Below are 26,576 nucleotides of genomic sequence, written 5' to 3' on the forward strand. Positions count from 1 at the left end.
GTTAAAGACTCTTATGGCAGCTCGTAACTCGGACTTGCTATTAAAAAGCCAATGTAATAAACCCCTGAACTTTGGCCACATACTCGGCACACTCATGCACTCACACACTCTCACACACGCACACACAAAAGCCACCGAAGCGAAAAGAAAGTCAAAAAGTCAAACGTAATTTTTGAATCCCCGAGACATTGTCATAATTTTCCCCTCCCTCTCTCTCTCTCTCTCTCTCTGTCTACCGCTCTTTTCTGCCATGATTTATTTTACTAAAATAAAACAAAAGCATAAACAACAACAAAAAATTACTCAAATTAATTATGACAGACTCAAAGAGTCCAAAAAATTATTAATGAAAGTGAAATTATCATCAACGAACCAGAAACCCCAAAAATAAACCAAAATAAAAACACAGCGAGATAAAACCGAAACTTTTTGTGGTTCCGATAATTTGCGAATTATAAGGAAATGGCAAAACACGAATGATGGGCCAAGTCTCAGCTTCATTAGATCTTTGATAGATGGAGATGACGGTTGACGGTTGACGGTTGGATGGCGCTGACGGATGGATAGATTCGAAAAGTTGTGAAAAACTTTGTGCGAAAAATGCGGAACCAATTCGGTTTGTTTGCCTGCGATTGAGATTGATTTAATTAGCCTGAAACACGGCATGGTGGTTGGTAGGTTGCCAGATGGATGCTTATGCAACTAGCCCAGGGTAGGGCAATTAAGAATTCATGAATCAGGCCCTAATTAGGAGGTCATCGAACAGAAGAACTAAGAGGCAAGCAGAGATCGCGGGCAATAACGAAGGCTAGATACCCTTGAAACTAAGGAGAACATCATTAGAGTAAGGTTATCCATAGATTAGATAGATTTTCTTTCAAGTTTCATAATTCGATCTATATGAAATCCATATAGAAACATCATTTTTTAGATAACAAGCCATTATTCCAATTTTCTTTCATTTGGATCTCCTGTTAACCCCAGTTCTTACAGACAGTTACTGATTGAGCAATTGTGTTATCAAAGTCTTTTAAAACTGCTTTGTGATCTTAATCAGATTTATAGCTCACAAATTTCGATCAACAGCACGCTTTTCACAAGACTTACAAAGTTCTTAGAGACAGATCCACCCGTGCTCAGATCTCCATGAATTGCCTACAAAGTAAACCCCTTCCAGGGTATACAAAATTATAGCTTGTAGTCGGGCAACATATTAGCATGGCATTCCTTTGTCGAACAGTTAAATATTTGTATAGAATGGCTGTGTGGAAATGTGGAAATGTGAAAATGGTATCATAGCACGCTTTTCACATGAGCGTGTGAAAAGTACACAGAACCCACCATCGGCCGGCCCGCAGTACGGGACTCTCCTCAGGGGTCTGTGCGGGTCTCTCCCCCCCAAAGAGGAGGGTGTTATGTTACCTCGAGATGCGAGCTGTAGACGAAAGCATGCTCCAGTTACAGAACTTTATTCTTAATATACTTACACATATATCTGTGGAAGTATATGTGCTCGTAGTATATATATCATGTTGTAATTGCAGACTCAGCTTTCGACGGCTGCAAGTTAATGGCCAACGACCGTTCCGTTGGTCAGCAGCAGCAGCAGCTGCCGCAGCCAAAACAGACGTGCTCCAATTGTAAACAAAATTGTTGGGGCACTTTGTATATAGAGGTGCACTTGCCTCAGACTATGCCTCTGCCTCTTGCATCTCGGCATCTCGGCACCTCGGCATCTTGCATCTGCCTCTGCTGCTGCTGTTGCTGCTCTCCGGATGGCAGCGGCGTCTGTCAAGTGGGATGCGATGCCGACTTCCCCTCGCAAATACCTTGTTTTTTGCGTGCTCTGCACATTTCCTATAAATAGTAGCTGTAAATCATACAAAAACGAGCCACAAGAAGACTTGAACTACAATTGAGGCAATCAATCAAGTGGCCGGCACACTCAGATACAAAAGCCACAACAATTCTATCCACATTTTGAGTGGAGGCCCCCACCGTGTTGGACATCTTCCCGCCAAGTGGTGTGCCTCTTAGAGGTGCTTTAGATGCATTAGATATGAGTAAATGGTATTATAGATGATTGTGCAATCCACTCTGAGGGCGTACTCTCCGCTAAACGATCATCTGAAGAAACCATATCGATTTATGGCCTCTGAACAGCACTTGACCTTATCCGATGATCGAAAACGAAGGACCAGGTGGCAGCTCAAGCTGATATCGTATGACCGCTGGCCATAGTACTCCTATACGCTGGTGCGTATCCATGTCATAAACCAGGACTTCCGATTGCGGCGTCTGCCACCTGAGCGGTGGCAAGTGCCACGAGCTGCAGCCCCAGCCCCTGCCTTATTAAAGCCAAAACCAAAAAAACAGCAAACTTTTAAAGCAGCTGATTGGCAACAGGTGGCAGATCAGATCAGAGCAGAGCAGAGCAGGCCAGAACAGAAGGGAGAGCATATCCGCTGTCATCCGCTGTCGTCAGGTGGTGGCCAGGGCCTGTTTGGCCAGGTCAAGCGGAAAGGCGTTTAAAGGCTCCAACAAACATCGTTTGGCCTTCATAACTCAACCACGGGAGCGAGAGCTCCCTCTTTGGGCTTCTTTTTTGTGGCATCGGCAAACGTTTTACTGCGAATTCGGAATTTGCATTCAATGCTTTTTGGCGGTTTATGGTTTCATCAAATTTCTGTAGAATTTTCGGTTTTGTGTGGTGTCGAAAAATAATTTGATTTATACCGAATTTTGGGCTGCCGAGAATTACGAAGGAGCGAATTTTAGGAGCTTATTTTTGAAGAGATTACGGATTTAAAAGTACACCTGAAACCATAATTAATGAAAGGGAAAATTTAATGCATTTTGGAAGATGTTTTCGGAGATATCCTGGCAGATTTCTTACAGTTTAGCGATTTACATATTTTTGAAAATATCTCCTAAATCTTTTCTTTAATGTCTTTTTGTTACTCCCTAGAAATAAAATATCGCTTTGCCCAGACTTTTTTTTGGGAAGTTGCCTCATCCTCGGAGAGATGTGCAGCAATATATCTACTTTTATTTCGCTTCGTTCTGCGCCTTTGCTAATTTTTTGGGCACTTGTGATTTTGGTTTGTCTTTTTGGTTGTTTTATTCCGCCGTCTGTCGGAGCGGTTTTCATAATTAAAATGATATATTAATGCTGGATGATTTATCGTGCGAAACGTTTTCGTTTTCGTTTTTTTTTCGGTTTTTGCCAGTTAATTATAATGGCTGATGTTCGGGCCAAGAACGTTTTTAATAATGCCTTTAAAAATGCGATGCTGATGGCGCGAATTTCACTTTCAGCGTTCAGCTAATGTTTGCTTAACACTCCGCTAACTTTCAATTTTCAATCGCATTCGAGGCGCGCACACACAACGACTGCGGCAAGCAATTGTATCTCACGGATTGCATCCCATAAATCAACATTAAATATCGCTCAGGCCCAACAAATTGTCGCGACATTTGTTACAGCAATGAAACGCAAAGTCTTTTCTTAAGGAAAAGATACTTTTTGATGGAGGAGAAGATACTTTTTGATCCATGTTCTATCTGAGGCAATAGAAAATATTTTATAGCATCTCATAGATCTCTTCCTGTCTCTCTCTTTCGCTTTTTTATTGCAAAATTGTATTTATTTTCCATTGGAATTCGATTGAAACCGTAAACGAGCCCCAATTTAAAAACGATTTGTGCCTCCAATTATGTTAATTCCAATTTGAGAGTTTGATGTTGGGAAATCAGTATCTGTGTCTGTAATTCGATTACCACATGAGATACTTCGGGTCCAGTTATCATCGATATTCAATGGGTGATATGTGTGTCAATCTATGGAGCCTCCCGCTGACCACAAACAGCATCATTTACAAGTCATTTACACTCCCAAAAGCACACGCATTTCCATTTCCATTACTATTTCCATTTCCACTCCAGAATGCATGCCGCATATTAATGTCTATGTAACATTTTGGTAGGGGCTCTTTTCGGGGGACGTGGTGGAGAAAACTTTGAAACTCGAGAACTCTGCAACTAACAAAACTTTTCAAATATTCGAAAAGTTATTTGTTTTGGGTGCAGCCAAGTCCCTGCAGGGGGGGCTACAAATCTCATACATGCTTTACAATGTACAAGCCCTAAGCTCTAAGAACTTTTCAAATCATATTATTACTCATAAAATAATGGGAAAATGTACTTCTCATTCCATTTGAAAGGACGGAGTAGTTGGCGTAAATTCTCCACACCTGATTTCCAATCGTTCATATAAGACCGAAGATAATCAGCTGCCTAAACCAGTGCTAATTCCAATTCCTTTTCCATTATAAAACCCCGGTGAAATCTTGCGCTAACAGCAGTCCATCAAAGATGACTTCGGTGAGGAAACATATACTGTTGGCGATATGTAAGTACGAGTATATAGATAGATACTGACTATATGCTTAGCTGAATCTCTGGGTAGGCCTCTGGCTGGTTGCAGGAAGGTACCTTAACTTTGGCAGCACAATGGTGAAGGCTCAGGATGACCCCAGATTTTGGTTTCCACCAAGGGGTCCCTACAAGGACGTGGCTAGGCTCTAGTCGTGAAAAAGGACAGCGCTTCGGTTCCCACCATGAAGAACAGATTCATGAATTTGAATAAAGACAAGATTTACTTGGAATGAAAGCTTTCTACAGTCAACTTCCTACATTATTTATTTCCTTGCTCTCTCCAATGGATGTTGGAGAGCCTATGGACTCTTTCGATTAGGGACAGTCGTCAATACAGCCTTCGCTCATGACGTCTGGAGGTAAAGTAGGCAGATTAAATATAGGTCGAGGAGTACGTGGGGGATAAGGATAGGGATTGCCATGAGGGGGAAAACTTACACCCCGCGTAGTAAAGAGAGGTGGTGGCGGAGGCGGAGGCGGAGGTGGAGGTGGAGGTGGAGGTGGAGGCGGAGGTGGAGGCGGAGGTGGAGGCGGAGCAGGAGTAAATATTGGTGGTGGAGGATCCGGTGGTGCGTGACTTCTCTCACACTCTTGGAACGGCTTTATGTGGACCGGAATGTATGCTGTGGTCTTTACATAGTATACAGAGTCCCCTCCTTTGAAATCCTGTTGATAGTTCGGCAGCAGTGGATCCAATTGATGTTGCTCATCATCAGGTCGGATCTCATGTTCCGATTTACCCGGTGGCAGGATCAAATAGAGTCCCTTGATCCCGTCCTGGAGTTGCATTCGGCCACCGGGTCCAGGCTGTACCTGTAGAAGATCTGGCTCTGGATAGGCGCTACATTGATGGTCAGATTTTTGTGTTGGAAGGCCAGAGATTCGCTTGATTCCTGCCACAAGCCAGAGGCCTAGCCAGATATTGAGATATTTATCCAAGGAAGTGTCTAAACAGGATCTTTGATTCACTTACAGATCCCCAACGATATATGTTTCCGCATCAAACCCATTTCTGGTGGACATTTCTTCTCGGGGAAGACTTTTCAGAGGTTTTATAACGTATAAAGCATGGCATTGGGATTGGTTCTGCTCGATTAGGTAATGTATTATCCTCGGTCTTATATAAATGTTTAGGAATGTGGCGTAAAAATGCAGGAAAGATGAATAATCATAATAGTTATAGATTGAAAATGGAGTGGGGAAATTATTTTCCTTTCTCAGGTAAAAAACTTCGTGGATAAAGACACAAGTATAGGGTTTAGGCTTCGATCTTCAGATATTACAATGGACTTGGAACACTGATTTTCATTCCACAAAGACAACAAGAAATGTCTGGAGAGAGTCGCTTATTTCAGTACTCGACTCCTCAAAGACTGTGCTTTCTCTGTCCAATCAAAGTGTCTTAGAACATTCGCTCCTCTCTGTGGAAATTGTAACGATCAATAAACTTGTTTTTATGGCTTTCGATGCTGTGATGTGTTGTAAATTGATTTTATAGCGCCAACAGTCCATTATGGGGCTAAGGCCATGGCTATGAGAGTGCGTTATAAAGTGTCGGACGAGCGAAGTCGAGGGCACATTCGATGTAGGAAAACTGTTCCAGCAATATGCACTGGTCGCTGCTCATCGGAGGTATGGGTGAGTCCCCCTCTTGAGTGAAGACTCCCCTTAAACTATCTATTCTAAACTATTTTGCACATCTTTTTGCAGCTGTGATACTCAGTCTGATCGGAAGTAGATTCTGGGTGTCTGGTGCCGAGCAGCCCACTCTCTATCCTTGGGAAAAGGAGCCAGTGACAAAGCACAGCAAGCCCTTTAGGGTATCTGGAGATATCTAAAGCTCTGTGAAGGGTCTCCTTGGGTTGATATGAAAAGTATTATATTATATTTGTTCTTGAAATAAATGAAATTACAAAACCATTACATAAAAAGTCGTTTGGGTATGAAGGGAATATTGAAAAATCATTGAATAAATATTATAATGGCTTCGAATTAGGTGCCTTTCATAAGGTTCGCATAGAACGGAGATAAAATACAAAAGTAAGAGCGGGGGAGATCAACAAATAGGCAGCTCGGAATGCCACAGAGACTCTGACTATAAAATTCCTGCTCATCTCTTTCCCTTTCCAATGGAGTGCCTTACTCTCATTTCGTAGAAATATCCTTCCTTAAGTATAGTTTTTGATTCACCTGGAGTACCTTTTCAGTCGGAGAACTTTTGTCCCAATAAACTTCACTATTTTTCACTATTAATTTACATTAATTGATTATTTGCTATCGCACAACCATGAACAAACACTAAAGTATTAATCATATCAGAGACCATGTCTGGTCATAGAACTAAATTGATTATTGCCCCCAATCTTCGTTCCGTGCCACTGGCTAGCTATAAAAGTCTGCCCCGAGGCAGCCACTTCTTCATTCAGAGGAAAATGAAACTCCTTACGGTCTTCGCCTTCATATGTGGTAAGGTATCAATATAATCCGATCAAAATAAAATAACTAAAAATAGCCACCGTCTTCCTGATAGTCGGAACCTTTGCGGTGCTGCACGGCGTCTATGGCTCACCCGTGCCATCGCCAGCACCGGAGCCGAGTCCTGACGCAGATCCCAAGCCCAAGGCGGACCCAGAGCCGGAGCCGGAGCCCAGCCCAGATCCAGAGCCCCTCCCAGAGCCCGCCCCAGAACCCCTCCCGGAGCCCGCCCCAGAGCCACTCCCGGAGCCCCTCCCAGAACCAGCACCCAGTCCCGTAGCCGAGCCCAGCCCCAATCCAGTGGCAGAACCCAATCCAAATCCATCTCCTGTTGCATCGCCAATGATGCCACAACCCATGCTCCTGTCGGACAAACTAGATGCCAATTTCGTGGCCCTCTCTGCCAGTCCTGATCCAGCCCCAGCCCCGGCCCCGGCGCCAGCTCCAGCTCCAGCTCCGGCTCCTTTCCCGGCTCCGCTGCCAGCTCCATCGGCAGTCGCCTTGGAGCCCATGGGCTATCCGGGCAGTCTCGATGATTTGGTGCCCGACAGTATTGCCGAGGCATTGCCAAACTAAGGAGGCAAGATCTCTGAAGAGATCACCACAGCAGCAGCTGTATTTCCAACGAGGCCTGCACACACACACACACACACACACACACACAGAGCATTCACGCATACACATATACATATATCTATGTATGTCTTCTCTTCTGGAACCTAAGGTATTACAAGCACTTTATGTATTGAATGTATCCCCCACAGCATGAGCGGTTAATAAATTGCAAAGAAAACTAAGCAGAATATAATAGATCGATTCTAGAAATATAAAGATTTTAGTTGAAAATATCTATCCGACTACATCCGACTATAATAGATCAAAGTTCATCTGTGGGCTTTAGGGTTGCCACTTTATAACTTCGTCTTAACTTCTGGTAAATACAAGGCTTTCAATTGCAAAATTTATCGTATGTTTGCGCTCAGGAGAACATACGAAAAGTCGAAAGAAATCTGTTCTTATGTTTTAATATATTATCTGTACAGTAACAATAATTAGGCGTCGTTTAAGGTATCGTTTTTAACCATTTTATCGTTATTTATCTTTAATTTAAACCAAGTTGTTATCCTCATTGAGAGTAGGCTTCAACAAACCCAAAAACAACCAGACCAATCTCAGAACGAAAAAAAATCAGTGAAATATTTGCTACTCAAATCCATTTCCGATATCAACTTCCACATCAACTGATTACTGGGGCACGGCAGTCACATGAGACATCGACACCAGACGACAGACCAGACGACAGACCAAGCGACCAACCGACATAGAGACCAAGAGACCAACAGACCAGACCAACCACCGACCGGATTTGAATGAAAAAATACCAAAGACTAACTGAGAGAATGGGACAGAGAGAGAGAGGGAGAGGGAGAGGGAGAGGGAGAGAAAAAATCACTTACAAAGAGGAAGCGACAGCTACAACAAGTTTTATCAATGAACTTAGTGTAAGGTTGACGACAAAAAGCCACAAAAGACAATGGAGAGGGCCAAGGGTGGAGATGGGAGGGGATGGGATGGGATGGACAACATAAAACCACACGAGAAAGATTCATTGATCAGTGGGTCTGGGTCTGGGTTTGGGCTCTGGGCTCTAGATGGGGTTCATCCGTTCGCAGAGCATCATTACAGGGTTTATTCATTGTCTGTGGGCATATAAATCGGTTTATTTATAGTTCCCCCTTCTTCATCCGCTGTCGATCGTAAAGCTTATCCCCACTAGAGCCTGCCTTCGTTCTCAATCGAGATATCAATTTACATGTTAACACATCGTGAGTGTTTGAATGGCGGACAAATTGGCAAAAGCCGACTATGAATGAACGAGCCTCCCTCCTCCATTGATAGCCGAAGAGCCGGTTTGCTGTTTAAGCCACATGGGAAAGGCGTAGACTCAATGGCCTGCCAAAATATCTTCAAAACGGTAGCAAGTCCATGAGGAGGCCTTTCAAAATTGTCCAGAAACTATTCTTTAAAGCGGGTTTTGGGTGGGGCTCTTGGGAAAGTAAGTTCTTTTCGAAATCAAAAGGGGTTCTTTTAGAAGAGTTTTGCTGGGCCACGATCTAAAGGCGACAACTTTGAAGGTATCGGAATAATCTTTCTTAGGGTTGATTAGACAGAGTCTTTGTGTATGAGATATCATTCATTTTATGCTATAAAAATGGAAATACTCAAATCATCCACTTTATTCGCGAAGAAACAGAAGCCTTTGTGCTATATTTATTCAAATTGTTTGCTGAAATCTTAAGAATAGATCATCAGAACTTAATTTTATTTAAACTGCAGTTCTTTCTGCGTTCTCCCTATTCTTTTTATGATCTGATTGATGTGCCTCCGCTTTAGGTTCTCCATTAACCATATTCTTTATGTCACCGTTTAAATATTCACAGCGTATTCTACATTATTTAGAAACTTTATGGAACTGCCGCGATCTTAAGTTGCAATTCCTATGATGGGCAAATTTATGTATTTGTGAAAATCGTACCATTGGCGATTCCCGGCAACCAGCAAAGCAGCAATGCCCACGAAAACTTGAAAGAGAGTTAAATTCAAATTTAAAAAGTATTCAAATACTTATCTAAATACCTATAAATGGTACGAGCCTCATCCCAACAAAGGTAGAAACTAAATGAAAATTGGACCACATATAAAAACACTTCAACAACATCAACTAATTAGCCACACTTATCATTTGGAAAATTCTATTACTGTTTAGTAATTTTTAAGGGGTTTTCCACCAATCCATCTATCAATAATTCCCAGATCCATAAACCTCAATTGAGTGGCCAAAAAAGCCACCAATTAGGGCTAAAAGCATAGCCCTAATTACATAATGAATGACCGCAAAATTCACAAAATATAATCACAATCATTGAAAAAAAAATTAATACAATTAAATCGATATAAATTATAAATGATATTCAATCATTTTTACAGAAAAATATGTGCATAAAAACACGCGAAAAACATCAAAAGCGGCATAATTAAAACAAAAACAAACGTCACTTAATTATATTATCAACCGAAAAACACAACAACGACAAAAACGTAAAGTAAAAAACAAAAGAGAGAACAAAATATAATGCGAAAGAAGGGGAGGAGCCCGGAGAAGAATCGGAGAGGAACGGAGTGGAGTGGAGCAATGGGGGGCTGTTTTGGTGGGGCATAAAAGGCAGCTGGCAGCACATTAATTTATAATTATTTGTGCTACCATCAAAGGGTTAATCAGAACAAGTGGCACTCTTGCTGGGCAGACGGCAAATCAACAGAAGATTGGAATATGGGATACTCTGTAAAGATGGAATATTGGGAAGAGCAAGGATAGAAGACGACCAACGATCAGGTGGATATTATCATCAATAAACGAGTACGCTATAGCATATTGATAAGTTCTGAGAAAAATATCTTTCGTTCTTCAATTAACATCATATTACAACCGAAGAAAAAAGGGTATGAGCAATCCCATGTGGCGCACATTTAGAGTAACAGAAACAGAAGCCCAAATGCGAGTACATTTTGTGGTCTGATGCCTTTCTTCCATTATTATTTTTGAGAGAAACAAATTTGAAATTAATTTCAACAACTGTGCGGGTCCCCTAGAGGTCTAGGCAGTGTGAGGGGCTCATAGTGGGTGTGTGGCAAGTGGGGGGCCCACAGAAGATTGCATAAACCCATCAACCATCCATCGACTCGAGACACTCGCCAGTCGCCAGTCGCCAGTCGCCGTGCTGCCTCATTAGAGCTAATCAAACTGAATGCTTTAATCAAAGTGGGGTTCGATTGCAAATCATTTTCCACTCACACTTTCAGGTTTTCATGTTTTCAGTTTTCAGTTTTCACTTTCAATTCGATTTCGATTCGATGGAAAGCACAAATACGGGCGTGTGGTGCAGAGGAGACCGCAGAAAATGGCCAAACAACGAGTGAAGAAAATGAATGCGGAGAAATTAGCAAAACGTGAAGCAGAAACCGCAAAAGAAGAGGCCCACAGCCGCGGCGGTGACAGGCGTGGGAGAGTACTGCCAGAGATCTTAGCGAATTGGCCGACGATTAAGCAGAGCAGATGCCCAAGCTCGAGAGTCAAAGACGGACATCAGTATTGACACAATGGGGTTTCAGAATCAGACAAATACGAGTACCAAAGCCAGGAGGCAGGCGACCCACAAATCAGACAAATGTCTGTGCCCCAGGACCTAGTGCCTTATCGGAACGTTACGCTCGCGTGATTTGTTTGATTTGCGATTGTTTAAACATGGCTCTGTCTCGGGCCAACTCAAGCGGAAGGAGCCCAAGCCCTCTCACGCACCAAAACAGTTTCAGGGCTTACTTTACGTGACCTGGGACCTCAAATCGGGACACAATTAACTGATTAGCTCGCCGGCAATTGTCAGTTCTTTGGGCCAAAAGGGCAGCAGCAAAGTAAGTTAATTAATTGAATGGAAAATCTATAAAAGACAGACAAAACAGTGGAAGAGCTTTGAGTGTTTATGAGTGTCCCGTTTCGTGCAAGCAGCACGACGTTATATGCTCAGAGAGCGAGAGTGTCGTCGCAGACTTAATGTTGTTGTTGCTGACAGAGCGATAAAAGGAACTGATGAAAGAGAGCTGGAACGAATCAATTGCGAGAGCGGGCATTGCGTGGGAGAAGCAAAGCTTTTGTAGATGAAATGGAGATCAAAAGATAAGACAATTGCGACTGAACTGCGCTCGGTGGAAAAATACAACAGAAACGTAAGAGCAGGAATTTACGTGTGCGTCTCTGAAATATATGTACATGCATAAACATACATATGTACATAAATACAATAATCCTCATCTACTAAAGCTTACATGCTCTCGCAATCAATTGCTTCATTCTATCGCTCTCTCTGAGAACGCCACTCTCAACCCAGAATATAATGCCCGTGCGAGCATAAGGAGCGTCCGCTAAGATCTCTACTACTACTAAATGCCTTATAACCAAACAATAGCACAAATTTAACCCACATCAGGGACTCTTGTGTTCTACATACATTCCAGTGCAAGTTCCCTTATACCTCCTCCTTCTTACTCTATAAGCGGATAAATAAAAAACATTTCAATTCGCTATAACCAATTAGTCTTTTGAAAGCGCGCAAAGTGTTAAAATTCTCAATAAAAATATGGCCATAATCGGCTTCAATTATATTATGTTCCATTCAATTTGACAAGTAAACAAGTAACAATCCTTTCTGCGAAATTTTATTAAAATATAATTCAGTTTTAAATGCTGTCTGTCGGACTTTTAATCATTATTTTATGGAGATTTTTGTTGGACTAAAAAGCGGAGCCAGCACTTTAATCCCACATTGATTATGGATATTGATTTGCGGGGAAAACGTTAAACAATTATATTATAATCAGCCACATCCGAAAAACATTTAAAAAGAGGGCTTTTGTTTGATTTTTGTTTATTGTTTGTGTGTGGCGGCGGTTGATTAAAAAGATCTCCCACTGTTTGGTGCGTGTTTCGGCTTTTGGCCCCCACAACAATACGTAGCCGGGGCGGAAATCAATCAATGATTGATAAGCATCGGCCAAATGGCAAATTAATTGATTGCAAAATGAATGAGAGAGGCCAAATCGAAGTGAGTATTAAATAAAGTATTAAATAAAGCTCTTGGGATAGAATGTCGAATGTGTGTGTGTGTGGTCTAAAGGATTGGCAAAGGACATCATCAAATTAATGAATTGCCAGGCGGTGTCCTTTATGGGTTTAACACACAGTTTAGGCCTGTTTCTGTATGTGGTTTGTACCTCTTCTTGGTATGTGTGGGTTAATCAATTAATTAAAATTAAATCTTATCCGTTTCACTAGCCAAAGAGTCTCTAAGGCTCCCTACAAGGCCTACCTGAGGGAGTGCTCAAGTGAACACCTGGCCAAGAACCATTGCCTGCTTGATGGCCAACACTTCACTGCTGAGTGGCCAACACTCACACTGAAGCGGCAACAAATGACTTTTGTATGGATTGGCATCAGCGGACAATAAAAATTAAATCGCATTCGTTGCGCCGCAGGACAGGAAACGGAAACGAACGACAATCGAAGAAGCAGCTCCTGCGGTGTCTTTGTGCCGCAAAAACCTTGCCTCCTTGAATGAACCAACCAATTTCCTTTCATTCATTGTCTATTTGAAAATACTTCCAATACTTCAAGCTGAGAGAGAGTCCAAGGCATCGACTGACAGATGGTTTTGGAAGAGTGTACAGATCTCTAAATATATTTTTAAAAAACTCGTAAAACACTCTTCCAACAAGTGTAAATCGTTTCACAAGCAAACAATTTATTTTTTCAAAGTTTAATTGTTGTTTAGAAAACTCTTCCTTTGCGCACACAAAACAAAAACGTAAAGACAAATATAATTTAAGCAAAAACATTTATGTGACAATGGATTTGATGTTCTCAGACTTTTGTTTTGTAAAGTACAATAAAAATATGAGTTTTTCATTACTTTTCCTGTGTTGCCCCTCTTAAAGGAACAACTTTTTCCCATGTTTACAGGAAGTTCTCCACACAAAGATCCGACTATGCAAATTGCCACCCCTTTCCTTTGTCGATTATCATGCGACTGGATGGATGGAGCTTTAATATTTGCCAGTTGAACAAATAAATACACGTAAACTCAATGTGTTTGCTTAGCTGCACGAACCGCTGATAAGATGCGTCTAATCTTATGGATGTGTCGGGGATGGGGGAGTTTCTGTGTCACCCTGTGTCCACCGGGCAATTATCAAGATCCAATTACAAACAAATGATTCAAATCATAAACAATATTAAACATCGAAACCAACAAAGTCCCATCATTTGGCGGCATTTGCGTTTTTGTATCTGTCAGATAAGGCTTCCCCCGACTTCCTGTGCGAAATGAGGCAGCTGTTGAATTGCCGGACAAGTGGTGGGATTGCTGCAAAAGATTGTCTATTGGAATCATCTATAATATCTTCGTCGTGTGCTTGGCCTTCAACTCGAAGTAGTTTAGCAAATCTTTGCGTCCATTTTCGGGATTCACAATTCGAATAAATCGAATGGGGCGTAGCGCAAAGTAGATATTTATCCAAACGTCGGGTAACGGCATTCCACCTGGCATCATCCGTCCCACACGATCCCACCGATTCCGATCGCAAGAGACCTCCACATCGTAGCAGATCTCCGCAGACTTTAGCCGTTCTATGACGCTTATGAAATTGATCCTATAACAGTGCCTCAGATCAATCAATGGCTCATTGTGGCTGCCACTGATACGCCGCAGAAAATATTTATCAAAGGCCACATCCTTCTCTGGCCACAAGGTGGTATGGCAGGGCACAAACTTGGGAATATTCTCAGGCTCTACGTGGCCGCGGGACGCGGGACGCACCACTAGATCTTCCTCACTCGTGAGGGGCAGTCCCACCAAGGAGAACAGCGACTGGATGTTCTCCATCGGATGACGGCCAATCCACTCGCATACAATCGAAAAGATCGCATCCTCTGAGACAACGAAGGTGTCGCGGGTCAGGATTTCCGCAAGTGTTGCTTTGGACACCATTAGGAAGGACTCTTCTTTGAGAAGTTCGGACGCCATTCGGTCCATGAACTGAAAGCATCGTTCGGCCAAATCTTCCAGACTGTTGCGACGCGCTGCGCCTAGCACCGTGAACACATTGTTGAGGTGCAGACTCTGTTCGAGACGTTTGTTTAGGACCATCTCTACTTTCTCCAATCCATATAGACGGGCTACGCCCAACACATCGACGATGGCAACCAAGGGTAGAGTAGAGATTGAAAGTGTGCCCGTGTAAATGTACGCCAAGATCACTTTGAAGGGTGCCAATGCCACCTCCAGGGGTACCTGACGATCCGTTGGCATAGAGCCGTGCAGAAGTTCGCGAAAGAAGTCACTCCGTGCGGCCAAAATCACACAGTGGGCCGGCAGTCGCTGATCCTCGACGCAGAACCACACATCCGCAAAGACCTCGCTCATACAACGACGACCCATATCCTCCATCAAGCTCTCGCCCAGGCGGACGTCTTCGATGTGCACCTCCTTGGGGCAGGACTGTTTCTTGGCAGACTTCCTCGAGTTGCTGCTCATTTTTGCACAGGCTCTGATTTTGGAGAATGATTTTTCTGTGTAATATAATTCTGTATACTTATTATTCCCACATACCCCTTATGTAGTTTTCTTTCAATTTGAGTTTAGACACAATGAAAATTCGATTCCATCCTGTTCTCTAAAACAAAAACCCACCACCTTCAAATCGTTCTCCCTCAGAAATTTAAGCCATCATCATCACATATGACAAACAAGTCGCTGGCCTTTTTTTTTGTTGGAGGAACATTCTGTTCAAGATTATGGCATGGCCAAAAGGCTGATGCCCAAAAAATGTCTTGTCTTGTTTTTTTTGTTGGGTCTGGATGTGGTTGTCGTGTGCCGAAAATATAAATATCATGAGTATTTTAGTGTGTGGCTTTTTTATGCAATTTATTTTTGGTATAATTTCATATTTGATTACGTGACAAATTTACAGAATGAGACGCCGCAGAAATGATGGGTCGCAGAAATGATTGTCGGGACGAACTGCTGGAAAGGATTATGCAAATAAGATTAAAGTAAATGACGGTCTTTGGGGGTCTAAAGAGATGATCGTACATATGTACATATAAGACTCGTTTTACACTCTGCAAATCTCTGCAAATGTGAGACTCCTCTCGCAGCGTTTTTCCGTTATGTAAGCACTTTTTGAGATATACAAATCCTACTCCGAAAACCATTTAGCATATTATTTCCTCCACACATTCCACATTCCACAGGCTATCGTTTTCAAATGGCCCTGGCAATAAAACTAATAAAATGTGTTGAGCTAACAAAATGCATCTCATAAATTACCAGACATTTCGGGAACTCAAGCAGAGATGCGTCCAGCATCAGCGATCCGACGATCCACAAAAACTGAAAGTATGCATAAATCTGTCAAACGAAACGCTTTCAAGCAGTGCGGCGCGACGAGGCACAGTCCATTTAAAACCCATGAAACGCGACACTTTTACCCTAAAACCGAGTTCCAGCTAAGGTCTGAGTTCTCATAGCGCTACGAAACCCTTCACAAATTAGAGCAATCCAAAAACAGATCCCCACAGGTAGCCGCAGAGACAGGTAGATATCTTGTCTAGATGTCTTCCGAAACGCACAAGTTGCGTCAACAAGGCGCCCTGGTCTTGGCCCAGTTTACTACGGACTCCATATTTTAGAAAGTAGATCTGGATCTACATTCTATACGAATGTTTATGATTTACAATTAGGGCCCGACGGATGGCGGACGGGTTAAAGTGGAAGAGATGCGTTCTGATGCGAAATTTAGGTAAAGGATTGGAAGTTCCTTTTCATTGGATACAAATTCACAGTAGGAAGCAGTTGTCCGTCCATATCGAGCTGATAGAGAACAGTTTTCCTGATTTCTTTCCTTCTTGGACGTGCGCTTCCACAAACATACACCCAACCCTTTCTGCCACCAACGAATCTATAATGAAACACAGACTTTTCTTGAAATGCATTTTCTAAAAACAAAAAGCCATTCCCTGCAGCAAATTTAACGTGCCACTCCCGTATCCAGCCTATACTTCATACGAGCAGCGGCTCTTTTGCTCATGACATCCGATTTCCCTTTGGATTTTTTTGTGCGGACCATCAGTCCATTACCAGTGTCCAAATTATCCTCCACCTCGTTGCGGACAGTCCTTAGCTGCCCATCGATCATCTGCTGGGAACTGCTGCGCGAAATAGAGCGAATTCTGAGCTGTGGATCAGCCGTACTGCACCGCCAGATACAAATAGTGCCTACATAAAGAAAGTCTTCACATGTAGAGATCCACGTAGTAAAATAGTATTTGGTAAGGACTAACAGAAAAGGCAGAGCAACGAAGAGTAGTTCATGCTGGAAAGATCTGATTTAAACTGTAGGAAAATTAATGGGATTTACACTCGACTGTGGATCACCATAACTAATAAGGTTTTATATTGTATTACATTGTTTTCTGGTGGTAAATCAAGTGTGCTATTTGAAGGTTTTTCAGAGATGTCTCAGACTTTAAATTTCATGGTTGAAAGTTCTGTTGTAAATTGTGGAAATATCCATGGATTTACCTCCGACCTTTAATCATAAGCTTTTTTACGCAATCAGTGTTGTGGTAAATCAAATATATTAGTTAAAGATCTTTATGATTTAGTATATTTTTAATATATTTCATACAATATTTCATTCCAACATAATTGTAGTATGTTCATGGGTTTCTGTTTCTTCCTACCCTTAGACATATGCTGCCTTTAAATAAAGATATCAGGATCTGTAGAGCTTTTAGTATATTTGGAAAGGACTTACAGCCAATGAATACCAACGAAGTGCAGTTCATGGAGGACTTACATTCGACTTTTGATAACCTTAGCGAATAAACTTTTACATTGAATTAGTTTCGTGGTCAATCAAGTATGTTATTTGAATGTTTTTCAAGATTTTGCAGACTCATAGTTTGAAACAAATCCCATTACAGGAGTTTTGCAGGTCCTTGGTTAAAGGCAACTTTTCGTAGTATTTGATTTAGTATATTTTCAATATATTTCATACTCGTAAATACTCGTATCTAAAGGGTTTCTGTTATTACAATTACTGCCCGACTATCTTCTTGATATTATTGATGCCGTCCTTTACTGCATTCGTAATTTCGGGTACAAGTGGAATTTTTTCAATTACACCAACACTGCATCGCCAGAGACATATGCTGCCTTTAAAATCGAAAGGAAGTCAGGATCTGTAGATCAGCTTTTAGAATATTTGGGGCGGACTTACAGCAAATAAATAGCAACGAAGTGTAGTTCATGGTGGAAAGTTCTGTTGTAAACTGTGAAAAAATGAATGGAGCTATTTTCCACTTTGGATCACTATAAAGAATGAGATTTCATTCAATTATTGCTTTTATATAACAAGTATGTTATTTGAAGGTTTTTCATAGATTTTGCAAACTTTAAATTTGGTGGAACTAATGTCATGGAAAGGGTGGCTAAGGGCTGTGGTTAAGGCTACTTTATCGAGGTATTCAATGTTCAGTATACATTCTGTACATTTCAATATATTTGTAGAATATTTCAGTATTATTAAGTTTATTTGTCGTATACATTAAGTATATTTTACAGCATTTTTGTAGTATATTTAGTATATTTTTCATTATCATATGTATAATGGTTTCAAGATTTCAAAAATTCTTTAAAATGAGGTCTAACGTGGTCTGGCAATACGTGTTCATTTAATCCACAGATTTATATTTATTCAAGCAATTGCTACGATTTATTGATCACAATTTATTACAAATGTTTTACAATCTTCCTCAGAAGTGCAGTGACTATTGTGACTACTTTCCCTTCTCTCTACTCCATTTCAAGTTCGTGACAGCCGTTAATTCCCTGTCAATATTCACACGTAGGTACCTTAGCAGACGGATGTACCTAAAAGTATAGACAGGGCCTATGCTAGGACTATTCACATTCCGCTGAGGTATCAATGGATTTCCCGTATCGACATCCTTGCAATTTTCTATCTGCTGTTCAGCCCTTCTCAGATCCATTGTCACATCGTACAACTTCTTATTAAAAGCTTCCATCTTCGCGGCTAATGTCATGTTTTTCGCCTTGGACAAAGCGTAATTTCTCTGCATTTCTGATATCCTTTTAGCCATCCTCCCGATGGCCTGCTCTTGTTGGTTTCTTCTATTCGTCCAATATCTACGTGGGTATGGATTTGCCTGTGCTACCCTGTTACCCATCGAGCCATATTCCCAGGGGAACCTTATCACCTCTGGGTCATCTTCCTTTGGAGGTGACTTCGAGTCATCTTCTTCATCTTCCTTTGGAGGTGACTTCGAGTCATCTGCTTCATCTTCCTTTGGAGGAGACGTTGCCGCCTCTGGATCATCTTCCTTTGGAGGAGTCTTTGCCGCCTCTGGTTCATCGGCCTTTGGAGGAGACGTTGCCGCCTCTGGATCATCTTTCTTTGGAGGAGACGGGGACTTTTGCTCTTCCAGTTCATCTCTCTTTGGGGGATCATCTTCTGCCACGGTGACCGATAGAACTGATCCATATATAAACTTTTAAGTTAAGGTGCGATCAACACTTTCTTTCCATCAAAAAAAACTTACGCAGTGCTGCGGTGCACACTAACAAAAGGAACCTCATCTTGAAGAAGGCGATCCTTCAACTGCTGGATTGCTCTGGGAAGTCTCTTCTTTATGCCACGTTTTGTATTCAAAAATTGTGTAACGTTTGCGATTCGTTTCGATTAACATTTACTGGGAATAAAGGTTAATAACATAATTCTTCCTCATCGATTAGCGATTATGCAAGGTCACATTATATAATCGCCGATTCGACAGATCCTCTGAAAATAAACCAAAACGAGCGCCCAATTCTTTCGAAAAAAAGTATTACCAATTTTATTTATTTTTATGGGTAATATTTTTGTATTAGTATTTGCTGGAAGTCTTATGATACTTTTCTGTACATTTTTATTTGTGAAAAAAACCCATAGAGGTGGTTTTTTTTTTATATTTCTATAGCATATTTGTTCTAGTATTGTATCGCATGTTCCTAGTACTTTTCTGGAATGTTTTAAATTTTTTGGTATTTTGTAGTTTTTTTTTTTGTAACGATCTGGAATTTTACGATAATTTTCCTGGTCTTAGCAAAGGATTCGTAAGGAAACTTACGCAGTGCTGACGACCTGGCAAATCTTCAGATCATCCATATTCCCAGAGCAGAAATCTAAAGTCCCTGTATATAAAATTTCAAGTTTAAAATTCTATAAGAACACTTAGTAAACAATTACCCAAGTTTTCTTCATTGAAATTGTATATAAGATACATTTTTCTGATATATTCCATGGATAGAAGAAATGAATAAAGAAAAGGAAAAAATTGCTTTATTTTCAGGGCTAGATAAGTGGATCCAATAATCTGCCGATTTGGTGGGTCAAATGGCATAATAAAAACCTTCTCATTTCTGTTGGGTCGCCAGAAAATTTTGGCATTATATCGAAGCCAGGAGCCGGTTTCCATAGCTGGTTTCCTGCTGCGGTTGACAACCCGATAGTCGCCGTTGGGTTTCCACCAACTTTTGCTGAATTTCGAACAACTGTTTAGCGGCCATCTGTAGTGCCAACTCTTTTTCGACTATTTGGCGATCTACGGTTTCCTGATCCAGTTGTATTTGCTGATACATTGCAAAATTCATTTGAGCTAATTGTTTCTGGCTTTGGAAAATCCTCCTACCCTCTTGTATCGGCATCTGATAGGCCGAAGACCCAAGTGCCATCCCCAAGGAAACTAAGAAAAACAATTTGTTTTCAATACTTTCTAAAGATATTTCTCAGCTAAAAATACTTACAAAAAACCAGGAGACCAATAGACCCCATACTAAAAGAATGAATATTTCTGATGCCAAAACTCCTCTATATATAGAAGAAACCACCTCTAAACATTGGTTCTGCCCGACTTTTGCTGTGAAATAACATTTCGATATGGTTTTTGTATAAGCAAAAAGATACGCTTTTGGAGCCAAGAGCTTACGATACGTTCGTGATATGTACTCTAAAAGATTTTCAAGTATAATTAAGATCACAGCAGATTTAATGTGCAATTCGCAGGCCCCAAAATGAATGTGAGAACTCTTCAGAGAGAGAGATCTGACGGCCGCTTCATTGTCTCCCAAGCGAAAGTAAAACTGCAGCCAGAGAGATCCAAGACATCCGTTTTGGCTTCAAACTCGTAGAATGTGAAACAATCAAAATCGTAGGGTCGCCCCCACAGTTTCGATTCGTTGGGGGATATGCAAATTAAGACTTGCGCCTGCGCACGCGTCAAAATTGGAATTGAATGTGGGATGGCAGCAGCCACTGCCCCTGCCCCTGCCCCTTCCCCTGCCCCTGCCTCTGCCCCTGCTCCGATATGTGGGCGATCGGTCAGTCGTCCAGTCTTTATGGGTAGGTGTCTTGTCTTTTCTTAATGGTTGAATTTACTACCAAATTATGCGCAAGTTACTCGCATTTTGCGTGGTGTCTGAAACAGATCTACTACATATGGCCAAAAGTCGTTTGCTACTAAACAAATTTCATATGGAATATTGATAGAATATTGGAAGTTACCTTATAAGGCGGCGGGGCATACAAAATATTTCAGTTTGGTTTGCATTCAAGATTTAATTTTCAGCCGGATTTAATAATGCTACCTCAGCATACATACATATATGTGCATAGATTACTTTAATATTTGCTTAATTAATTTAAATTTTTATGTTATTCTTTTTTTTATTTTTTTATTTTTTTTTTTGTGATCTACAAAATTCAGGTAGCTTATTTTCTGGTTTTCCAAGACACTGAAAATATTTACAAAAATGTTCTTTAATTTAATTGAAATAGGAAAAAACTTTCCCTTCACTTGCTTAAGGAGTGTCAGATATTAAGGCGAAGAAAGCGGAATCTTACAGCAGAATTACCGCCCAGGACTATGCAAGCAGCAAATCGAAAGATAGTTTTTTATTCTGTAAGCACATCCGTAATTTTAATATTTTATAAGGATGTAAATTTCTAAAGAGCAAATTTTGTCTGCCTATTTTAAGCGTACTTTACACATATTCTACTCAATTTTAGCATTCCTACACGTGCCGCGACAATAAGATACTCCGTAGAATGTTTTTCTTGCACAATTTTCCTCAAGAATTTTTGCAACGAAAACTTACTTTAAAGTCTCTCCGATCTCTGCCTCATATCTCGAATTAAGCAGGGCTCCCAGCAAATATCTTATTTCTCATTCGTATTTTTCTTTGGTTTTCATTGCTTTTTGCTTTTCTAATTAATTTTCTTAACTTTCAACACCATGTCGCTTTTCGATTGATGTTCTTGCATAAGTCTGAAGACAATATCTCATCTGTCAGCGAGTTTCCCACACACAGAGGGATAGGAGACAATGTCTTATTCCCTCATTTTGATTGCTTTATTATGATTATGATGATGATGATACTCTCTCTCCATCTCTCCATCTCCACCTCCATATCTCTGTTGGTTCCGTGACTCTCTTCTCGGGGCTTTCCACTGCTGCAGTTTTCGGTTTCAATTTCCCATGGCTGACTATCAGCTCCGTGCTGCCAGCATGTGTTTCATTCATTCATTATATGATTTTCAACGCTTCGAATCGGTGGCAGGGGGCAGGGCACACGCTTTCATTTGCGTTCGGGGAAAATGACCCACTTCCGGATTAGCATGGACCACTTTTACTGTCGTTACAATCGGAGGAAAAAGGGCCCCCAGAATCCCACTCTAGAGTGGAGTATGGTGTGGTGTGGGGGCTAATGATGTTGTCGCTATAGGTAGCCCACTCCGCACATCCGCTGGATACAGCAATTCTCTGTCTGTCTGTCTGTCTGTGCCTGTTGCATGCTTCTTGCATTTAATTGTAATTTATTTGCCATACTCCACTCCATAGAATGGTTGGAAAAACAACAGAACGGAAGCAAATATTTTCCGGTGGAAGTCTGGAAAAAAAAAAAGAGGGAAGTCCACCAGACTCCATCGTTCTATGATGCATTGATTGATTACAGAGGCAGGTCCCCAAGCAGAGAGATACAAGTACTAATGGATCCCGCAGATACTTTAGAATGAAATGCAACCCCAAAGAGAGCGACGGCATGCCAATCGAATGGCCTTAAACGACATCGCCGCCCCACACTCCTCTCTCTCTCTCTTGAGGTTCGCATTTTGTCGGCTTTTGCTTAAAGGGAAGAAAATACCAAACGATGCCGACGATTGGAGTTCGACTTCGACTTCAATCGAACTGTGTGCAAAAGAATCCGCACAACACAATCAATCGACAAAGGGCTGAGGCTGAAGCCAGAGCAAATTGCAAGCTAATTTTTATGGAAAGAATGCCAAGAATCGCGCAACTGTTGGCCCGACAAAAGGAAGCTGCAACTTCCTACCAACAGAGGCAAGCGTATGCACCACCTGAGGGGTTGGAGCCAGGCGGCCCTTGACCCCACTCTGCGGGTGACTCTTCACACCACAAAAGCGGGGTGCCATAATTGCCCATCCGCAGACACAGAAGCACAGAAGCAACCATCACGTTAATTACCTATGATTTGGAGAGGGGAGAGGGGGCCTGGGCCTACAAATCAAAGCGGAAATTGTTTATTAAACAAATCCCAAATGCTAGTTCTGTTCCATGGTGTGGATAATGGACTTTTAATTGAGTTCTGTGTGGGGCAAATGGCATGCGATGCGATGCGTGTTCGAAATTGGGGATTAGATGACATAATAACCGGGCTGTCATAGAAAACAGGAAGAAGCCTAACAAGATTGGGAAACAGAACCCAATCTGGGGCAGAAGGTATCTCTGTAAACGAAAGGAAGTTTGAATATCTTTAGATCGTTCACATTTCACAGATCGATATAATAGTAAGACAATCCCATAGTCAGCATTCCACTATAATTGTGTACCATTCACTTTCATTTAGCGCAAATTATTTGTATCTTTGCAATAGTATCTTTTGTAAGTTATGTAATGTATCTACAGATACTTTCAACAGTTCAGACTTGCGCTTTTATTGTATGAATATGTTTCTCATCATAATTTCCTGCTTGTAGGGGAGTCATGCAGCAGCGCCCCTCGGTTTATATGGCTGCACTCTCTCCCGCTCACACTCTTTACCCAGAAAACCCTGCCAAAAAACTCAGCTACTGGTAGATACCTCATGAAACATTTTTGTCGAGGCCCACAATTATTTTCCTCTTCCTGGCTATAAAAATAGTCCGAATGTCATGACTTTTGGCATTCTGGTAGATAAGATCATTATTTATAGTCTTTTTTCTTGTATTTTCAACATTGTGGTTACTACTTAAAAGTTTTGCTTAATTTGAGGTAGCAAAAATTTCAATTCTAATCTAGAATATATAAACTTTACGGGGTAAAAAAAGCTACTCGAATCTAATAAATCACTGTATTCTTTGATTAATTGGAATACAAATTGATACAAGCCTACACACAGCGAGAAAGAGGGTATCGCAATTTATATGCATGCAGATAAGGATGCTGTGCGAAGCCTTTAGAAATGTACAATATAAAACATGACAATATATAATTCATATATTATTGCAATTATTATCTTGAAAAAAAGTTGCAAGTCGTATGCAAAATATATATTTTATATTTTGGTTCAAAAGAAGACCTGACTGTTTCATCCGGCCTTAAGTATGCTTTGAATCTTTCAACGGGAGTATTCATTGAATTAAGAATCATGCAAGCATATTGGATGGTGGCCCTGTTTTTCTTGCTATTAAAGGGAGTCGTCACACTGTCTACAGAAAATAGTCTCGAGAGTATTGTGAGAAATCAGTGTTGTGTGAAACATTAAAGAAAATATACCAATTTACTGGGCATTCCGTTTCCAACACTGCGAGATGACCAGAGAGGAGGACGAGGGGCGTTGTGGCGCCATTTGCTGTCCGATGGTAAAGCCCCTGCGGATCCGGTACGGATTCACAGCTCGACGATCTGAAGGACCAGTATGAGATTCAAATATTTTAACTAATTAAATTAACTAACACTTCCATTGAAAAATGTATATAAATAGATCTGTTTCACTTGTTTTTTTTTACTATTAATATGAAAATATTAACAATAAATATTTTTCATATCAAAATTAAATATATTTCCTACAAAATATATTTAGATTATGAATATAGATCGTGTTAAAAAGGAAATTTAATACATTTATATTTAAATCACAGTTTATTCCATATAATTCCACTAATTTTGTATTCAGAAACCGAATATTTATTTTAAATATTGTGTGTTTCATTTGACTATAGCCTTTTTCTCTGAGTGTACAAAGTGTACCAGTGGAATCCTGGAAACCAATTTCTATAGTTTCTATAGTGGTAGCTCTAACCTAGTGAGACCCGTGCTCTAAATAAACATTTTGGCATATATTTGGATATATTTTTGAGCCTCTTCTCGTTGCCATCGGCAGAGCTTTGATCACAATTTCCTTGAGCTTGTTTCCAACACAAATGTGGCCAACACTTCCCAACTGAACGCTTCCCTTTCATATTAGGAAATAAACTACAAACAAACCCAATTTGAAAGATGCATAGCTACGTATAGCATCTCTAGATACATGCCATATGTCATTGCAGATGAATTGAATTGCAAAACAATTTCAAATCAACTACGGACTGCTCTCGTAGTACTAGACAGGGAGTGGAGTGCAGACCGACAGCACGCTTCCCACTTCATCTTCTGGCAGCCAGCTCATCTGTGGCCCATTGTGGCAATGCAATTGCCGGTCGCTGGAGCTAGACAATCGCTTGACAATTGCTTGAGTATCTCATGGATACTCGCAATTGTGTCAACGTTGCACTTTTTAGCTTTGGCTTGCCTTTTTCTCACATTACAAGCACGAGGTGGGAGCGGGTAACTGAATAGCAGGGAGGCAAGTAGAGATACTCGTACTTACGCGCACGATGCAACTTGTTGCCTTGCTTTCTACTACACTGCCCCCACCACCAGCAATTTGCAACTTTCCACATGCCACCAAGTCCACGAGCACACTCGTGTATCTCATAGATGCGACGGGGTGCTCGTATCTAACCATCTGTACGTACATAAGTACGTACGTACATATAGGGAGGGTAATGTGAAAATGTTGATGTTACGCTTGATTTTTTATTCAGCGATTTATGTGTCATTGTTTTGGCATCTGAAATTACCACCAGACAGACTCACTCTCATTGCCGATTGTTGTACGATGGATATGTATCTGTAGCTGTAGCTGTAGCTGTATCTTTGATGGTAATGTAATGTTGATAACTTTCCCTGTATCCCATGGATCCCCAAGTGCGTGTCGAGCGGAAGTCTATTTCATGTCTTGATCTCTGCCTATCTGCCACATGATGTAATGATAGTGGGTGCTACCGTTCCCCTTGCCTCTTGATTAGCCATATTAGAGGCCTGTGGATTCGAAAAGGAAAGTTTTCTCGCCGCCTCAATGGAGGCAATCATCATTAGGTGGTGGCTGGCTGGCTGCCTGGCATATCGAACACCCCAAATGCGGTTCCAAATTGAAAATTAAATGCATATAAAAACCATACGATTTTCATTGCATTCCACACGCTTTTTATGGGAATATCCAATCTGATGTTTTTGGTTGCGGATTACAAGGTAGTAAACGACTCTTGGCCATTTGTGGATTTTGATCGGGTACTTTTCGGATGAAATGATGTATAATTTTCATCAATTAAAGACAACCAGACACCTACTAAAAGTTGATAGGCTACTGGCTACTCCCACTCAATGAACGTACGAACACTTGATCGCCCACTTGATGACCCTGTTTTGGCGACTTGCGATAGCTCCCACACTTCATTCGGGCGGTGTTTGAGCGTAGGCACCGTTTAAGCATGGTCTTCATAGGAACTGTAGTTGAGAGAAGTCAAGGGAAAAATATCGTCAAATTCTGATTGATTTTAGATAATATTTTGAATGATTTTAAGTCTATTCGGCACGTAAGATCGATTGTTGC

The 26,576-nt window shown here is 41.1% G+C and overlaps 5 protein-coding genes and 5 long non-coding RNA genes across 11 annotated transcripts; 4 read left to right on the top strand and 6 right to left on the bottom strand.

Annotated features, from left to right (window-relative positions):
- Positions 1-4,345: 4,345 nt before the first annotated feature.
- LOC113565775 lies at positions 4,346-4,667 on the top strand. Its single transcript, XR_003408783.1, has 2 exons — positions 4,346-4,411; positions 4,469-4,667. It is a non-coding gene; the product is annotated as an uncharacterized LOC113565775 (long non-coding RNA).
- On the bottom strand, positions 4,662-5,485 carry LOC6588791 (arp2/3 complex-activating protein rickA). Its single transcript, XM_026988892.1, has 2 exons — positions 5,411-5,485; positions 4,662-5,348 (listed from the first exon to the last, which is right to left on the bottom strand). Exons 1-2 carry the CDS (start codon positions 5,445-5,447, stop codon positions 4,753-4,755), a joined length of 633 nt encoding a protein of 210 aa, XP_026844693.1. The 5' UTR covers positions 5,448-5,485; the 3' UTR covers positions 4,662-4,752.
- A 482-nt stretch (positions 5,486-5,967) lies between these two features.
- Positions 5,968-6,357, top strand: LOC6588790. The gene is made up of 2 exons (XR_003408784.1): positions 5,968-6,075; positions 6,148-6,357. It is a non-coding gene; the product is annotated as an uncharacterized LOC6588790 (long non-coding RNA).
- Positions 6,358-6,869: 512 nt separating this feature from the next.
- On the top strand, positions 6,870-7,717 carry LOC6588789 (protein TsetseEP). Its single transcript, XM_026988893.1, has 2 exons — positions 6,870-6,903; positions 6,968-7,717. Exons 1-2 carry the CDS (start codon positions 6,870-6,872, stop codon positions 7,486-7,488), a joined length of 555 nt encoding a protein of 184 aa, XP_026844694.1. The 3' UTR covers positions 7,489-7,717.
- Positions 7,718-13,913: 6,196 nt separating this feature from the next.
- On the bottom strand, positions 13,914-15,056 carry LOC6588788 (BTB/POZ domain-containing protein 9). Its single transcript, XM_002014230.1, has one exon. The coding sequence runs from the start codon at positions 15,054-15,056 to the stop codon at positions 13,914-13,916; it is 1,143 nt and encodes a 380-aa protein (XP_002014266.1).
- A 259-nt stretch (positions 15,057-15,315) lies between these two features.
- LOC113565797 lies at positions 15,316-15,803 on the top strand. The gene is made up of 3 exons (XR_003408799.1): positions 15,316-15,424; positions 15,493-15,693; positions 15,776-15,803. It is a non-coding gene; the product is annotated as an uncharacterized LOC113565797 (long non-coding RNA).
- Positions 15,440-15,919, bottom strand: LOC113565796. The gene is made up of 3 exons (XR_003408798.1): positions 15,852-15,919; positions 15,615-15,795; positions 15,440-15,545 (listed from the first exon to the last, which is right to left on the bottom strand). It is a non-coding gene; the product is annotated as an uncharacterized LOC113565796 (long non-coding RNA).
- Positions 15,920-16,497: 578 nt separating this feature from the next.
- On the bottom strand, positions 16,498-16,895 carry LOC113565772 (accessory gland-specific peptide 26Ab-like). Its single transcript, XM_026988888.1, has 2 exons — positions 16,865-16,895; positions 16,498-16,799 (listed from the first exon to the last, which is right to left on the bottom strand). The coding sequence occupies exons 1-2, from the start codon at positions 16,893-16,895 to the stop codon at positions 16,552-16,554; spliced, it is 279 nt and encodes a 92-aa protein (XP_026844689.1). The 3' UTR covers positions 16,498-16,551.
- Positions 16,896-17,268: 373 nt separating this feature from the next.
- On the bottom strand, positions 17,269-17,838 carry LOC113565776. The gene is made up of 3 exons (XR_003408785.1): positions 17,806-17,838; positions 17,341-17,741; positions 17,269-17,283 (listed from the first exon to the last, which is right to left on the bottom strand). It is a non-coding gene; the product is annotated as an uncharacterized LOC113565776 (long non-coding RNA).
- A 433-nt stretch (positions 17,839-18,271) lies between these two features.
- LOC6588787 (serine/arginine repetitive matrix protein 5) lies at positions 18,272-19,212 on the bottom strand. 2 transcript variants are annotated; one of them, XM_026988670.1, is made up of 3 exons: positions 19,148-19,212; positions 18,997-19,080; positions 18,272-18,924 (listed from the first exon to the last, which is right to left on the bottom strand). In XM_026988670.1, the coding sequence occupies exons 1-3, from the start codon at positions 19,182-19,184 to the stop codon at positions 18,365-18,367; spliced, it is 681 nt and encodes a 226-aa protein (XP_026844471.1). In that variant the 5' UTR covers positions 19,185-19,212; the 3' UTR covers positions 18,272-18,364. The 2 variants fall into 2 exon arrangements, with proteins under 2 accessions (XP_026844471.1, XP_026844470.1); XM_026988669.1 differs by having other exon boundaries at positions 18,272-19,080.
- Positions 19,213-26,576: the final 7,364 nt, after the last annotated feature.

The sequence above is a fragment of the Drosophila persimilis genome, unplaced genomic scaffold (assembly GCF_003286085.1).
Source record: "Drosophila persimilis strain 14011-0111.01,24,50 unplaced genomic scaffold, DperRS2 tig00000191-arrow-pilon, whole genome shotgun sequence".
Lineage (NCBI taxonomy): Eukaryota > Metazoa > Arthropoda > Insecta > Diptera > Drosophilidae > Drosophila > Drosophila persimilis.

Coding starts and splice junctions, on each gene's coding strand:
- LOC6588789 (XM_026988893.1), top strand. CDS start 6,870: ATGAAACTCCTTACGGTCTTCGCCTTCATATGTG. Junction 6,904..6,967: donor GGTCTTCGCCTTCATATGTG/GTAAGGTATCAA, acceptor TCTTCCTGATAG/TCGGAACCTTTGCGGTGCTG.
- LOC113565772 (XM_026988888.1), bottom strand. CDS start 16,895: ATGAACTACTCTTCGTTGCTCTGCCTTTTCT. Junction 16,800..16,864: donor TTCGTTGCTCTGCCTTTTCT/GTTAGTCCTTAC, acceptor TTCTTTATGTAG/GCACTATTTGTATCTGGCGG.
- LOC6588787 (XM_026988669.1), bottom strand. CDS start 19,184: ATGAGGTTCCTTTTGTTAGTGTGCACCGCAGCACTGC. Junction 19,081..19,147: donor AGTGTGCACCGCAGCACTGC/GTAAGTTTTTTT, acceptor TATATGGATCAG/TTCTATCGGTCACCGTGGCA.
- LOC6588791 (XM_026988892.1), bottom strand. CDS start 5,447: ATGGGTTTGATGCGGAAACATATATCGTTGGGGATCT. Junction 5,349..5,410: donor ACATATATCGTTGGGGATCT/GTAAGTGAATCA, acceptor ATATCTGGCTAG/GCCTCTGGCTTGTGGCAGGA.
- LOC6588788 (XM_002014230.1), bottom strand. CDS start 15,056: ATGAGCAGCAACTCGAGGAAGTCTGCCAAGAAACAGTCCTGCCCCAAG.